Source organism: Macaca nemestrina, chromosome 19 (genome assembly GCF_043159975.1).
Source record: "Macaca nemestrina isolate mMacNem1 chromosome 19, mMacNem.hap1, whole genome shotgun sequence".
NCBI classification, from domain to species: domain Eukaryota; kingdom Metazoa; phylum Chordata; class Mammalia; order Primates; family Cercopithecidae; genus Macaca; species Macaca nemestrina.
In genome coordinates this window covers 3,141,619-3,156,834 of record NC_092143.1, presented here as the reverse complement: position 1 = coordinate 3,156,834, position 15,216 = coordinate 3,141,619, and the positions used below count along the sequence as shown (strand labels likewise).

Genomic DNA, 15,216 nt, shown 5'->3' with positions numbered 1-15,216 from the left:
CTCTCCTGCCACCATATGAAGACAGAGGTATTTGCTTTCCCTTCCACCGTGATTGTAAGTTTCCTGAGGCCTCCTCAGCCATGCTGAACTGTGAGTCAATTAAACCTCTTTTCATTACAAATTACCCAGTCTCAGGTATGCCTTTATTAGCAGCCTGAGAATGGACTAATACATCATATTTCAGCAGAAACATTAACATTTACTAAATATATCTAGCATTTAACAAATAATATTATAACCAGCTCTATGGTAAGCCTCGTAGTTGCAACTTTGTAGCTTCTAGGGTTAATGATCTTCATTTTGCATTTGGGGAAATAAGGTTCAGGGCAATTTCCACTATCTAAAGTAGAGATTAAAATGACCTCATAAAATTCTTTTGAAGATTAAGAGAATACTAGATACACTATCTACGTTAGTCTATCATTTATTTGAACTCTCAATATTTCTGTAAATAAACTTGTCTAAAGTTATAGAGTTACAGTGTGAACAAATACATTCTAAACCAGACTTTTCTGATTCCATAATTCATCATCTTTTTACTAAGCTACAGTGTTTTATAAATTCTCTTAAATATATAACTTGGAATTTTCATGCATTCTTAAGTATGTTTTAATTGGGCCCTAGGAAGTATGTTCTAGTGAAATACATATCCAACATTGTAATAGGTTCAAAGCACATATATTTCACCCAACAGAATATTATTCAACAAATACAGTGTGGTGGCATGAGCCACCACACCCATCCTAAAGTAAAATCTTAATGTGTCTGTTTTTTTGTTTTTGTTTTTTTTGAGACGGACTCTCGCTCTGTCGCCCAGGCTGGAGTGCAGTGGCGCAACCTCGGCTCACTGCAAGCTCTGCCTGCTGGGTTCACGCCATTCTCCTGCCTCAGCCTCCTGAGTAGCTGGGACTACAGGAGCCTGCCACTGTGCTCGGCTAAATTTTTTTTTGTATTTTTAGTAGAGACGGGGTTTCACCGTGTTAGCCAGGATGGTCTCGATCTCCTGACCTCACGATCCACCCGCCTCGGCCTCCAAAAGTGCTGGGATTACAGGCGTGAGCCACCGCGCTTAGCCATGTGTCAGTGTTTTTGAATGATCAGCAATTGGTGGTGTTTTTACTATTGGTCCATTACATTAACAGAGCTGATTACATCATAAATATGGAGAGATGTGATAAAATTCTGTCACAAGGAGTGCAAGTATCTTAAAATAATCAGCTGAACTACAGAGAGAAGGAATAAAATACTGTAACAGTAGAATGTTAGAAGCAAGTGTCTTAAAATGCAAACATTCACAAGCTGAATGGATGGATAACTTCAAAGCAGCATTTTTTCATGCTTGTTTTATGCTCCCACTGTTCTTGGAACTTTCCATCTATTAGTTCATTTAATTTTCAGAACAACTCCATAGGGGAGGTGCTATTATTTCTGTTTCACCAAGAAAACATCTGAGGCAAAAGAAAGGAGGAAACTAGTGTAAGTGCCCCAAATTGGAACAGTAGCTCCGTTGGGGTTACCCTGGGTTAGAGGACAGAAGAAGAAACTGGTTGTTTACCCCAGCTCCATTAATCTATGATGTCTAAAAAATTTAAAAATCATTTTGCTATTTTAGCATCCTATTACACATTACTTCCTATAAATAACATATGTGTTTCTCCTTATGAAAAACAAATGTGATCATATGGAATGTGGAACAGTGTTTATCCTCAGCCCCTCCCCACTGTCAGGGCCTTGGGGCAAGGAAGCTGAGGGCTCAGGAGCCTTGGCAAGGGCAAGAATGCGGGAAGGAAGAGGGGAAGCTCCTGTGGCAGATGTGTGTTTCTGCAGGGGTTGGAATGCTGTTGGGAGAAGCTGAGGCAGGGCTTGCATGTCTGACATAATGTAAAAGCGTCTTGGAACATGTCCAGGGTCTAAAACCCCTCGTGACCTTTGGAACACCAAGCTCTGCTAAAGGGTGGAAGGCTACTCTCACATACCATAATCTAAGCCCAGGGCATAAAATCCCCTCGTGGCTTGGATAGAATCCAGGGCTCGTGGCTCTGGAATGTGTATAGACTTGCTGGCTCCTTGCTCTCCCAGAATCTATTGTATCTTGAGTTAAAAGAACCTGCTCCCTGTTATCTCAAGTAGCAGAGCGTATGCTAAACTGTCACAGCTGTAAATCATGTGCTTACTGCGACGCTCCTTTCAACCCCGCATTCTCACCACCTGTTTCTTTGATCACCAGTAAATAGTCTGGGCTTCCAGAGCTCGGGGCCTTTGGAGCCTCCACACTCTCGATGGTCCCTGGTCCCACTTTCTCTCTCAAACTGTCTTTCTCATTCTTTTGACTCTGCTGGACTTTATCACCCCCACGGCCTGATGTTGGATCTGATCACCCCAGGAGACGCAAGGGGAACCTGTACACCCATAGCCTGGGCCCCTCCCCCAGGGGCTGCTGCCGTGGCCTCCCTGACTCTGTGGGCTGGCCATTCCTTCCTTGCTCTGCTCCTCGTTTCCCTTAACTTCTGAAGGGCCCGAGTCCCAAGGACTGCATATCACCTTTTTGTGAGGCCAAAGTTGGATGTATTAGTCATCTGAAACTGCTGGGAGTAAAATTTATACAGCAAAACAATAGATGGGAACTATATTTTAAAACTCAACAGATGACTGGCCATGAGGTTCTCACCTTAACGTGTCAGAAAACCATCTCACCGTAGTCTTTGTAACTCATTATTCTGTTTTATTGAGATGAGTTCTTCTCTATTGCTCAGGCTGGAGTATACTGACATGATCATAGCTCATTGCAGCCTCCAACTCCTGGGGCTAAATGATCCTCCCACCTCAACCTCCCAGGTGTCTGGGGCCACAGGCATGTACCACCATCCTTGGCTAATTTTTGCATTTTTTGTAGAGATAGGGGTCTCACAATGTTGCCTAGGCTAACTCATTCTTTACATCTATTCTGCAGTTTAAGAAAATAAAACCTGGAGTGCAGTGATGTGATCTTGGCTCACTACAACCTCTGCCTCTTGGGTTCAAGCGATTTTCCCGCCTCAGCTTCCTGAGTAGCTGGGATTACAGGCGCCTGCCATCATGCCTGGCTAACATTTTGTATTTTTAGTAGAGATGGGGTTTTGCCATGTTTGCCACGCTGGTCTCGAACTCCTGACCTCAGGTGATCTCACCTTAGCCTCCCAAAGTGCTGGAAACAGGCATGAGCCACCATGCCCAGCCCTCTCCTAATTATTTTAATGCAAAACTTAGAAATGGAATGGAGGGATAGGTAGGAAGTAAACTAATAAATAGACTTGGATAGATGAAATCGATAACTCCTTTAAATATTGGAATCCAAATGGACTTTAAAGAAGGGAAATAAAGAAGTCAAATGTGTTGTTCAGAATGGACAAGTTCCAATATTATATTGAAAGATAGAACATCAGCTATGTAAGTGGAAGACAGGCCATTTCTTCAGCTTCGTTAGCCAGAAAACATTTACAAGCTACAGTAGGTGACAGGCCACTGGGCTTATCCATAATGTGCTGAACAATGTAAGCTAGACCCCCACCTCTGGGATTTATTAGCAGTCAGAAGTTAGAAACCAGTTCATGAAAGACACAGCTGTTCCAGTTCTTACTTTACTGGGTTTTGAGATTAATGAGGAGCTTCGGGAGGGCAGCCCTTGTTATTCAGAGATGCCCCGTTTCTGTTTCATACAGCTTTTGTGTTAGGGGACACAGTCCCTTTCTGGAAATGCAGAGGACTGTAATCGTAAGGCCCCTGCTTTCTGCATCTTCGATTTTCTTGCAGCACCACCATCCCCAAACACTGCATTTTATAGAAGGTGTGTGAATGCAGCTTTCTTGAAGCACTGAAGAACTTGTGAAGATCTGCCACTCTGTAGACTTCTGATTCATGCCCCTTTTTGTGCATTTATCACGCATGTCAGTAAGATATGCTTGTTTAGGAAAAGCTGCACAGGATAATCCTTTCTTGGTGTAAATTTCCTATATTTCATGCCTAGAGGAAGGAATTGTGTTATGATTTAAATTTAAGTGTATTCCTTTGAATGAATGAATGAATGAATACAGAAAAAATCTTAAAAGCAATGATCTTTCAAATGTGTGACCCCTTACTATTCTTTAAACTTTATTTTCTTAGTGAAGTTAAGGGAAACAGTGATTACCTTAAATCTAAATAAGAAACTGGGTATGGTATCTCATACCTGTAATCCCAGCACTTTGGGAGGCCCAGGGAGGTGAATTGCTTAAACCCAAGAATTTGAGACCAGCCCGGGCAACATGGTGAAACCCGTCTCTACAAAAAGTACACAAATTAGCCTGGCATTGTGGTGAGCACCTGTGGTCCCAGCTCCATGGGAGGCTGAAGTGGGAGGATGGTTGAGCCTAGGAGGTAGAGGTTGGAGGTTGCAGTGAGCGGAGATTGAACCACTCCAGCCTGGATGACAGAGAAAGACTCTGTCTCAAAAATAAATAAGCAAAGAGATAAATTAAAATATTTAAAGTATTAAATCTAGAAAATAGACCAGAAGTATCTGGTTTCAAGTACCTATTTAATTTTTATCATTTTTGCATTTTTTTCTTTCCTATATATTTTATTTCTCAAATGGAGCATAAACGAATAGCTAAGATGCATTATGTATATTTCTCATGAAGCAGTGCTACATCAGGCCTTTTGTTGGTTGCAGAAACTTAACTAAAATTCACTTGTGAAGAGCAGGAGCTTATCTCATGAGACTGGCAAGTCTAGGCGGGGGACTGTCTTCAGGCACAGCTGGATCCAGCAGCTATAGTGATGTCCTCTGAGCTTCTTGATCTCCATTTTTCATTTGGCTTCCCTCCACATGAGTGGTGGCCTCAAGGGGCCTACTTCACATGGTGACAAAAGCAGCCGCCAACAGTTCAAACTTTTTGTAGATGTGGCAGTTTGGAATGTCAGGGGAAGATTAACCTGTGGAGTGTTTGGATTGGCTAGGCCTGGGTAGATGCTGATTTCTAAAGCTGAGATGCGTTATGTATATACAATATGTATATACTGTATATGATGAAGCAGTGCTACATCCCAGGAGTTGGGGGACATCTGAGGATGAATCTGCTTTACCACAGAATGGTGAAACAATGTTTCTCAAAGGTGGGGATGCTGGGCGGATAAATATGTACTTGCTTCAGGTATTTTCTATACAGGGAATGAATCTCCATGAATGTGTTTCAGAGGATACCATCTCCCACTGTACTTTGACATAGGTATATACTAAATATTCTACAACAGTATAAAGATTAAGAATATCATATGTGGACTGAAATTGATCCAGCTTAAATCTCACCACCACAAACAAAAATGTGCATGAGTCCTAAGGTTGGTTTAACTTTTCCAAGACTTAGCTGTTTGCTTGTAAAATGGTGAAAATAACGCCAACTTTACAGAGTTGTTATAAGAATTCGATGAGATAGTGAACATATTTCCTACAGTATAGCACATAAGACACTTTCAAAATTATTGCTAATTATTAATGACTTGGTTGATGCCGGTTTATTACTATTCATTCATTAGCATGTTCACATGCTAGTTTGGGAGGCAAAGATGAAGCATGTGTCTGCTGTGTTTCAGAGTGTGGAGATGGTTAAATGAATGTGGCCAGATAATACTTGAAATGCTTCCTTTTCCATTTTTTCAAGATATTTTACTTTTGTTTTACACCCTGTATATCACTAAAACTTAGCTACTAGACAGGATTATGTCCCTCGGGGAAAACTACAACAGGCCCCAGTGCCAGCGGTGGGGGGTAAGGGAGTGGAGTCCAAGTTTTGCTGTGAGTTCCAAAACCTGCTGTTTAAAACCACAGAGAGTGACCTTGCTGGAACAGTGGTCCCTGTGTGGAGCCTGGAACATCCTAGAGACCGGGGCGCGGGGTGGGAGAGGGGTGCAGTGGACACCCAAGGCTGGTGCTTGTGCCACACCCTTGGGGCTGAATGCGAGGGCAGGAGGGCCCGGCAGGGACTGGCTGGGAAGCCAGGGGGCTGGGTCAGTGGCAGAGGGGATGATGATGCCCCCCCCAAGTCCCCAGGAGTTTGTGACTCCAGCAGTGCTTGTGCAGCTGCCCTCAGACCCCAGGAGTGTGCTTCATCCACCCAGTGGGCTGCCTGCGTCTCTAAGGTGACCGGAGCAGCTGGGTCCCCAGGCTGGCCCTGCACTTGTCCTCACAGACACACGGGGCCCATGCGCAAGCAGGGAGGATGCCGACGGCATCCACTCCCCCAAACCCTTCCCTAGCCGGTGCCTGGGTGTGTGGCAGACCTCCAGAGACCCAGAGCAGCTGCCTGGAGCCGACCCCAATGTGCCCCGGAGAGACTCCTGGGTTGTGGGACTGCAAGATGCTTGTCCTGTGACATGCGAAGTTACAAAGCATTGTAAGGGTGCTTTGGGAAGCCAGGACGAGTTTTCTGTGAATATAGAGGGAGAAGTGACGTGCCCTAACAGGGATAGCCAAGAGGACTCTGGAAATGAAGTAACATTGCAGCTGGGACTTGAACGATGAGTGAAAACATGTTAGGTGTAATAAAATGAAAACTGACATTCACATAGGTAGTCTGTCATGTAGGAAGGCAAAAAAACTAAGAGCAGGGTATGTTAGGACGCTTAGTAAGAGTCCATTTGACTGGAACGGCTCCTGGGAACACAGGGAGTGGGGAGCCAGGAGTTCCAGGGACATTGCACAGTATCCAGAAGGAAGGGCCCTGGTGCAAGCTACAAGGCTGCTCAGGGAGTCACGGGGTCAGCACACAGGCACTCGGGCCAGAGCTCTGTCAGATGGTGACATCCTGTGGGATGGAGAAACTGCAGCCCATCTTCACATTTGCTGTAAGATCCAGGTGATCGTTCTGCCAGTTGCTCATCGGTCCAAGTCCCCTTTGTTTTTCCCGTGGCGCCTGATCGCACAGAACAAACGTAATGGAACCCATGGAAAGAAACTCCAGGCCAGGCGCGTGGGTCGCGCCTGTAATCCCAGCACTTTGGGAGGCCGAAGTGAGCAGATCACTTGAGGTCAGGAGTTTGAAATCGGCCAGGCCAACATGGTGAAACCTAATCTCTCCTAGAAATACAAAAAAATTAGCCGGGCATGGTGGCGGGCACCTGTCATCCCAGCTACTTGGCAGACTGAGGCAGGAGAATTGCTTGAAACCAGGAAGTGGAGGTTGCAGTGAGCTGAAATCTCACCACTGCACTCCAGCCTGGGTGACAGAGCAAGACTTTGTCCTAAAAAAAAAAAAAAACACACACAAAAACTCCAGATTCTAGGATGCTCCACAATAAGGGGATATAGCAATCCTGAGGACCTGGACATGAGGCCTGGATGTTTTTTATTGGTTTTTGAGATTTGTTTCTTCATGTTCTCATGAAATTTTTCCATTTTCCTCTTGGAGATATTTTTCTGACTCAATCCCAATATATTTGCTATAAAGCATTAAATTCTTTGAGAACAGAAAAACACTTTCCAGACATCATTTTCTCTCAATATTACATACTCTATACTGAAAAGCCTTACTCGGCTTTGTAAGACAGCATCTTGAGTCCATAAACAAGCTTTTGATGAACTGGGGACATTTTTGGATTCCAAAAATGAAGAAGCAGAAAATTACAGTGCTAAACAGATATGAAAGCCACTGTAGCCAGCAGGACTTTTGACAAATTTATTAGCCAAAATTTTGGAGCATTGCTGAGGATAGGCTGTGTTTTGCTGCAATTAAAAAAAAAAAAAAAAAAGTTTCAAAAAATTCAGGGCTTAACACATGAAAGGTAAATGTTCATTTACATAAAGGGTGCTGCTGCTCTGAGAGACTCTCCTCCATCTTGTGACTCAGTGTTCATGCCCTCTTCCATCTCACGGCTGGACATCATGGCCTTCTCCAGGGTCACCCAGGTCGATGAAGAGAAACTGGATGCTTGTGTGGGTTCTTCCTTGTGGCTTGGAAGTTTCTCTTTCTTTCCTGTTTGGACCTAACTAATCCTGCAGACCTGCAGAACATCAATGGGACTGCAGTATTCCAGGAGCCTGGAAGGGGAGAACTGAAAATTTGGTAAACACTCATATCTGTCACAGATTTTTTTAGAGATTGAGGTCTTACTCTCTCACCCAGGCTGGAATACAGTGGTGTTATCATAGCTTACTGCAGCCTCCAACTCCTGGGCTCAAGCAATCCTTCTGCCTCAGCCTCTCAGGTAGCTGGACTATAGCACATGCCAGCATGACCAGCTAATGTTATTTTTATTTTTATTGTAGAAATGGGATTTTGCGTTGTTGCCCAGGCTGGTCTCAAACTCCTAGCTTCAAGCAGCCCTCCCTCTTTAGCCTCCCAAAGTGCTAAGATTATAGACATGAGCCACTGTGTCTTGCTGAGTTTTAAAATTTCCATTAGAGACTAGGTCATCTTGGATTCGACTCTAAGAGAATTGGAATAAGACAGAATAAGACAGATAATTGAGACCCTTGTAAAAATGCAGGATCCTTGAAAGGCTACACTATTGGTGAAGGATTCACCTATAAAAAGCTTCCTGGCGAAGAAATGCTGTAGTCAGCTTTTGCTGCATTAAGCTGCAGTAACAGGTAGCTCACAGCCACAAAGGCTAATTTCTTGCTAAGGGGACATTTTAACTGGGGTCAACTGAAATCCTGTGCCATGTATTCATGGAGAACACAGCCCAAAGTGGCAGCCTGCATTGGGACGCAGAGTCTTTGTGCCCAAGGAATGAATCCCATGGTATCCCTTAGACCTTGAGCTCAGGATGACCTCACAGCTGTTGCACTCACATTTTCTCAGCCAAAGCCTGAAGGAAAGAGTAAGACTCATTTCTGCCCTGAGAGGAGCACAAAGTCACCCAGGAGAGGCAGGATTACAGAATTTTCCAATAGGGAGTGCGGTAAATGAGTGGGAGCAATAAAGCAATCCGCCCACAGACACTTCTAGAAAACTCTGTGGCAGCCTTAGGGCCAGGTGGGAGGGAAAGGCCTGAGAATTCACTCCCCATTCCCTCTCTTATGTAGGTTTTGGGGTTTGAATTTACCCTTGCGTGTCCTGAGGCATATCATGCTGAGAAATTAACTTAAAAATGTCCTGAGTTGATAGTACCATTGGGCCAATGGCAGAGCAAATAAAAACACTTTCATGGGAGTATGCACTTAACTTAGACCTATAGAATCATCACAGATATGCTTTGGCCCAACGGAAATCTAAAGGACAAAAACAAAACAAAATTGGAAACAAGTTATGAGAATAGGAACGTGGTAGAAATAATAAAAGCACAATTAGACTCCAAGGACTTCAGATATTAGAATTTTCAGAATGTAAAATCAGCATATCTAAAATATTCAAATAAATAGGAGAGGTAATTAGAAACATCAGAAATGAGGAAGAAAATATTAAAAAATAGGCCTGGCACATTTGAAAAAAATTCTGTGAGAACTTAAGGAGAACAGTTAAATCAAGGGTGTATAGCTGAAGAAATACGAATAAATAGGCACAGATGAAGAGAAAAAAAGTATGAAAAAGTGAGTGATAGGAAAGAGATAGTGGAAAGGTCTAAGCTATGTCTCGCAGAACTCTAGGAGGAGAGAGTGCCAAGAATGGGAAAAGTAAATGAGATAATGGCTGAAAGTTTTTCCAGAACTGATGAAAAATATATTAATCTTTAGCTTCAGAAGCTCAACAAGAAGGGCTAGAAAATGAAAATCATCACAAACATATCAAAGTGAAATTATAAAACAGCAACGATAAAGAGAAGATGTTAGAAATAGAGAAAAAAGTCAAATTGTCTCTAAAGGAGTGACAGAAAGACGTCAGCTGATTTCTCAAGAGCCACAGCAAAATCCAGAAGGTGGAACAAGATCTTCAATGTACTGGAAGAAAAGAAATGTCTATCTGGCCAACTCCAATAATAAGAGTAGCAATGAGCAATTTGTATCACTGACTATCACTAAAGGAAAACTTGAAATATATTCTCTAACAACAAGGAAAAGGCTTAAGATGAATAGAAGAAGGTGAAGAAAGTCATGGGTAAGAATGTGGGTAACCAAACTGGATAGTGCCTGCATCACACAACAACAAATATGCCTAATTGGGGGGAAATTAAAAACTAAACTGGGCAACAAAACCAGCTAGAATGAGAAAAAGTGACTGGAGTTAGAAGGCTTCCTGAAACTTGTATGGCTTGGGAGGAGGGGAGTGATAACAATTAATTTTAAATTCTATTTAATATTAATAGAATTTTAGTAAGTTCTGAATCCATGACTCCAGCTCTGGTCTCTCATTAACTCAAGACTAAATCCACCCAACTGCCATCTTGTCAGTCCCATGTGTAGCAAACACCTAAAATTTAACTTGATGCTCCCCACCTCCAAACCCGTTCCTTCCACTCTGTGTCAACTCAGTAAATGGTGATTTCCCATCCAGGCTGTCAGACTAAAACTGTGGTAGTCAACCTCACTCGCCCTTTCCTCTCCCCTTAAATCCATCCACCAACAAATCTCATTTGCTCCAACATTGAGATATCCAGAATCCAAGCCCTTCCCACCACACCTAGAACAATCTGTTGTCTGGGTCCTGCAAGCTTCCTGCCAAGTCTTCTGTTCTTTCCTTTGCTCTTCTAACCTGTACACCAGAATCATCGTTCGGAATCGCAGGTCAGAGCATAACATCTCTCTGCTCGAAACTCCCTGCAAGACTTCCTCAAGTCCAGAATGAAGTCCCAGGCCCCTTCCTTGCTCTCCAAGGTCCGAGGTCATCCATCCCCATTTTCCTCAACCAATGTTTTCTGGCCTCATGGCTGACAAATCTTCCCAGCTGTTTCCATGACAGCAAAACTGTCGTCCTCGTTCGTTACACAGCTTCCTCTGCTGCACCGTTTCCCAGGAATGTGTCATACTACCTGTTTAAAAGGCTTCCTGCTATACTTCCTTCAGGTTCCTGCTCAAATGTCAGTTTTTCAGATGTTTCTCCCAATTGCCCTGTATATAGTTACACTCTTTAACTGCTCTCTATCCCTTATCCTGCATTCTTCTCTTTTAGGGTTGTATTAGGCCATTCCTGCATTGCTATAAAGAAATACCTGAGGCTGGGTAATTTATAAAGAAGAGAGGTTTCATTGGCTCACAGTTCTGTGGGCTGTACAGGAAGCATGGTGCTGGCATCTGCTCAGCTTCTGGGGAGGTCTCGGGAAGCTTCCAATCATGGCAGAAGGTGAAGGGGGAGCAGATACATCTTACATGGCAGGAGCAAGAGAGAGAAGGGAGGAGGTGCCACATATTTTCAAATAACCAGATCTTGAGACTCACTGTCCTGAGGACAGCACCAAGCCATGAGCTATCCACCCCATTGACCCAAACCCTCCCACTGGGCTCCACCTCCAATATTAGGGATTATAATTCAATATGAGATTTGGCGAGGACAGGTGTCTAAACTATATCAGTGTTTACCACATGTGACATTATCATTTTATTTTTAAATGTCGTGTCCGTAATGAAATGTAAAATCCATACAAGAAAGAACTTTGTTGTGTTGCTCTATCTTCAGAACCTACAATAGTTCCTGGCACATAGTAGGCACTCAAGGGTAACCAGTAAAATAATAAAAGTAGGTCATATCTTCCTTTTCCAAGAATGTGGAGGGAGGGAGAAAACACTTTAAAATGCAATTCAAAAGATGTCATGCAAAAAAAGAAAAAATAAAAGCACAGAAATAGAAAACAAAAAGTACAAAATAAAATGTTAAAAATCCATATAGATTAGTAATAATAAAAATGACCTAAACTTGCCAGTTAAAAACTAGAGATTTTAAAATTATGTTTTAAAATAATTCAGTTATGTGCTATATTAAAGCAATACCTTTAAATTGCAGGACATAACAGGAAGGCTGCAAAAGATGTAACAGGCAAATACAAAGCAAAGAATGTTGGTGTACTTATAGCAATAACAAATTATACTTTAAGGCAAAAACAAACAAAACATGTACCGTAATACCAACTACGTAATGTTAAAGCAAACAAAAAGTCACTACAATATATTATTTAAGATCATATGCATATGCCAAAAATGTATAAAGAAATGACTAACAGACAACAAATTTAGGTTACTTGGAGATAGTAGGAGAGGTGGAGGTTGTGATTGGAAAGTACACAAAAGTGACTTCAACTCCACTGATAATATTTAAAAATTATTCTAAGCTGGATGGTGGGTACATTGGTATGCAATGTTATTTTATCATATCTGTTTCATGTCAAAATAGTTCATAATTTAAAAACTCTTCCAAATCATATTACTACTAACAGAGGTGTCCAATATAACATGATACCTTGAAAGCCTGGGTCGGAGAGCATCTCAGGAGAAAAAGCAATACGGATTGGCAAGATCACCTAAGGAAATTTCAAGGCATTCTCTCAGGTCAGGGCAGGTAAGCGCATTCTTGGCAGGTTGCTTACACTCAATTTGGTCTTCCAGAAAATGTGTGTGAATAGAACAATTCCCTTGCAAGGAACTCCCTAGCAATGAATGCAGATAAAATACATAGATGTTCATAAAATACACAGATGTTCAATGAACTTGCATCAAGATTTATCTGGAAATGAGGCAGAACAGAGCTAACAAGATAGAAAAACAAGATCCTACAACTCCCTAAGGTGAAGAGCCCCTGCCCTCTTTGGTCGTTGGATTACCCATGCTCTCAGGCACTGCGTCCGCGCGTAATGGACAACCACCAGATGGAGAATGCTGGAAACGCATCGGTGTTTTTGAAAGTGAAACAGACAAATCACCCCAAATAAAGGAATCAGTGTCGGCTCTCTAGCTGGGAACCACCCAGGTTACAAAGATAACGTGACTGGCCCTGCTGTACCGAAACGGCTTAATTTCTTTCTGGCAAATCTACATTTATCGCAGTAAGATACTAAGCACGTTCTTTCACTTTAAAAATATTTTGTCATCGCTGCAGTTTATGGCCCTCAGATGAGTAATGCAAGGCAAAAATGATGTGAGGTTGAGTGGTGTGAACAGCCTTCCCCTTCAATGTCATCCACATCTATAGAGAAGCCCACACAGCCCTTTCCCTTCGCACTTCTCTCCTCTCTAGCAGGCCGCGGATAAGGGTGGGATTAGGCGGCCAATTTTACAAAACTCCAGGGAGCGGCGCCAGCCTCGATTTCCTGGGGTTATTCCAGGGACAGAGGCTTTCTCACGGACAGCCACCCTGGGGAGGAGGAGGAGGAGGACAGACACTGATGGGTGAGGGGGCCCGCGAACCCCTCCGCCTCCCCCACGGCGCGCTCTGGAGCGCCCTGGAGAGCGCCCGGCTTCCCTCGCCCGCCCGGCCCGCAGCAGCTGGCAGCCCCGCCTTCAGCCAGCCGTGCAGGTCCGCACCCCGCGGAGGCGAGCGCGCGCGGGTTCCTGCCGGGAGGTGGGCGGCGACCCATCCCGCGAGAGTCCGTCCAGTCTCTGCTCGCGCACCGTGACTTCTAGGGGGCGCGGATTACAGCCAGGCGGTCTACGTCTCTCAGTTGAAGCCGAGAGGCCCCTGGTACCCGACTCTTTCCACCACCAGGAAGTCCCCCAAAAGAGCTTTCGCCCTGTGGACACCTCGGAATCCCTGGAAAAGCCGGGAGGGAGTCGCAGGCGCCAGCCCACTGGGGAGGTGGCGCGGGAGGCGCGGGGAGCCCTGTCTGCAGGAGCCTCACGGTGCGCTGCTGCGCGCTCGGCAGTCCGGGGAAGCGCCGCGGGAAGGAGCGGCTCTGAGCAACAGGTGCAGCCCGCAGCCGCTCCGGGAGCGAGAGAAAACGGCCGGCGAAGATCTGGAGCTGTAAGGCGGAGAGAAGGGTCTTTCCACCTGCGCGGCTGCAGCCGGCGGATCCTTCTTCCCAGGCTCCGTGGTCGCGCAGCGGGCGGAGGCGCCCGGGTAGGGGACCTAGAGCTCTCAAGACCACCGTCCCTTCCCGAGAAGGTCCAGCTCCGGGCTCCCGTCCCCGCCCTCTCAGAAGGTCGCGGCGCAAAGACGGTGCCTTCAGGCACGGCCACCGGATCCCCGCGCCCGCTGGCGCGCGCCTCAGGGGAAGCTCAGACTCCTAAACTCGCGCTCTCCGTGCTCTGCGCCGGGACTACCGACCACCCCCGGCGCCTACTTTCCTGCCAGGCACCCGCCCTCCCCGCGCGCCCCGCCGCTCGCCCGGGCAGCCCCGCGGGCCATGGAGCTGGCGGTCGGGAACCTCAGCGAGGGCAACGCTAGCTGGCCGGAGCCCCCAGCCCCGGAGCCCGGGCCGCTGTTCGGCATCGGCGTGGAGAACTTCGTCACGCTGGTGGTGTTCGGCCTGATCTTCGCGCTGGGCGTGCTGGGCAACAGCCTAGTGATCACTGTGCTGGCGCGCAGCAAGCCGGGCAAGCCGCGGAGCACCACCAACCTGTTCATCCTCAACCTGAGCATCGCCGACCTGGCCTACCTGCTCTTCTGCATCCCCTTCCAGGCCACGGTGTACGCGCTGCCCACCTGGGTGCTGGGCGCCTTCATCTGCAAGTTCATACACTACTTCTTCACCGTGTCCATGCTGGTCAGCATCTTCACCCTGGCTGCGATGTCAGTGGACCGCTATGTGGCCATCGTGCACTCGCGGCGCTCCTCCTCCCTCAGGGTGTCCCGCAACGCGCTGCTGGGCGTAAGCTGCATCTGGGCGCTGTCCATCGCCATGGCCTCGCCCGTGGCCTACCACCAGGGCCTCTTCCAGCCGCGCGCCAGCAACCAGACTTTCTGCTGGGAGCAGTGGCCTGACCCTCGCCACAAGAAGGCCTATGTGGTGTGCACCTTCGTCTTCGGCTACCTGCTGCCGCTCCTGCTCATCTGCTTCTGCTATGCAAAGGTGCGCGGCGGGCACCGGGCCGAGACGCGCGAGGGAGGGTGGGGGGCCCGGGGGTCCCAGTGTTCCGCGGCCCTGCCGGAGCCTTGGCGGCAGCCCGGCCCCAGTTGCCTCCACCCCGCCGGTGCTGGGGCGGATCTGTGCGGGGAGGCTCCCTGGCCGCTGCTGGAGCTTGCCATTGGCTCGCGCAAGAAAGTTACTTGGAGTCTGAGAGATGCTGGGGAAAGTTTGCAGTTCACTTCGCTTGGTCTGGTAGAACAAGTTTCTCCTCCCCTCCCCTTCCTCGCCCCTGCGGCGCTTCAGAGCCCCCAGGTTGCCTGGGCGGTAGGCGGG

The 15,216-nt window shown here is 46.2% G+C and overlaps 1 protein-coding gene across 2 annotated transcripts in view; it reads left to right on the top strand.

The window, feature by feature from the left end:
* LOC105489293 (galanin receptor 1) overlaps positions 1-15,216 on the top strand; it is a 68,591-nt gene that overhangs the window by 33,677 nt on the left and 19,698 nt on the right. Inside the window, exon 1 of one of the 2 annotated variants that reach the window (XM_071085878.1) lies at positions 14,218-14,886. The exons of the other annotated variant lie outside the window; for it this stretch is intronic. Coding sequence (XP_070941979.1) covers positions 14,221-14,886 — 666 coding nt within the window. The 5' untranslated portion in view covers positions 14,218-14,220. Of the gene's footprint in view, positions 1-14,217; positions 14,887-15,216 lie in introns of those variants that run through there. 2 annotated transcript variants of the gene reach the window in all.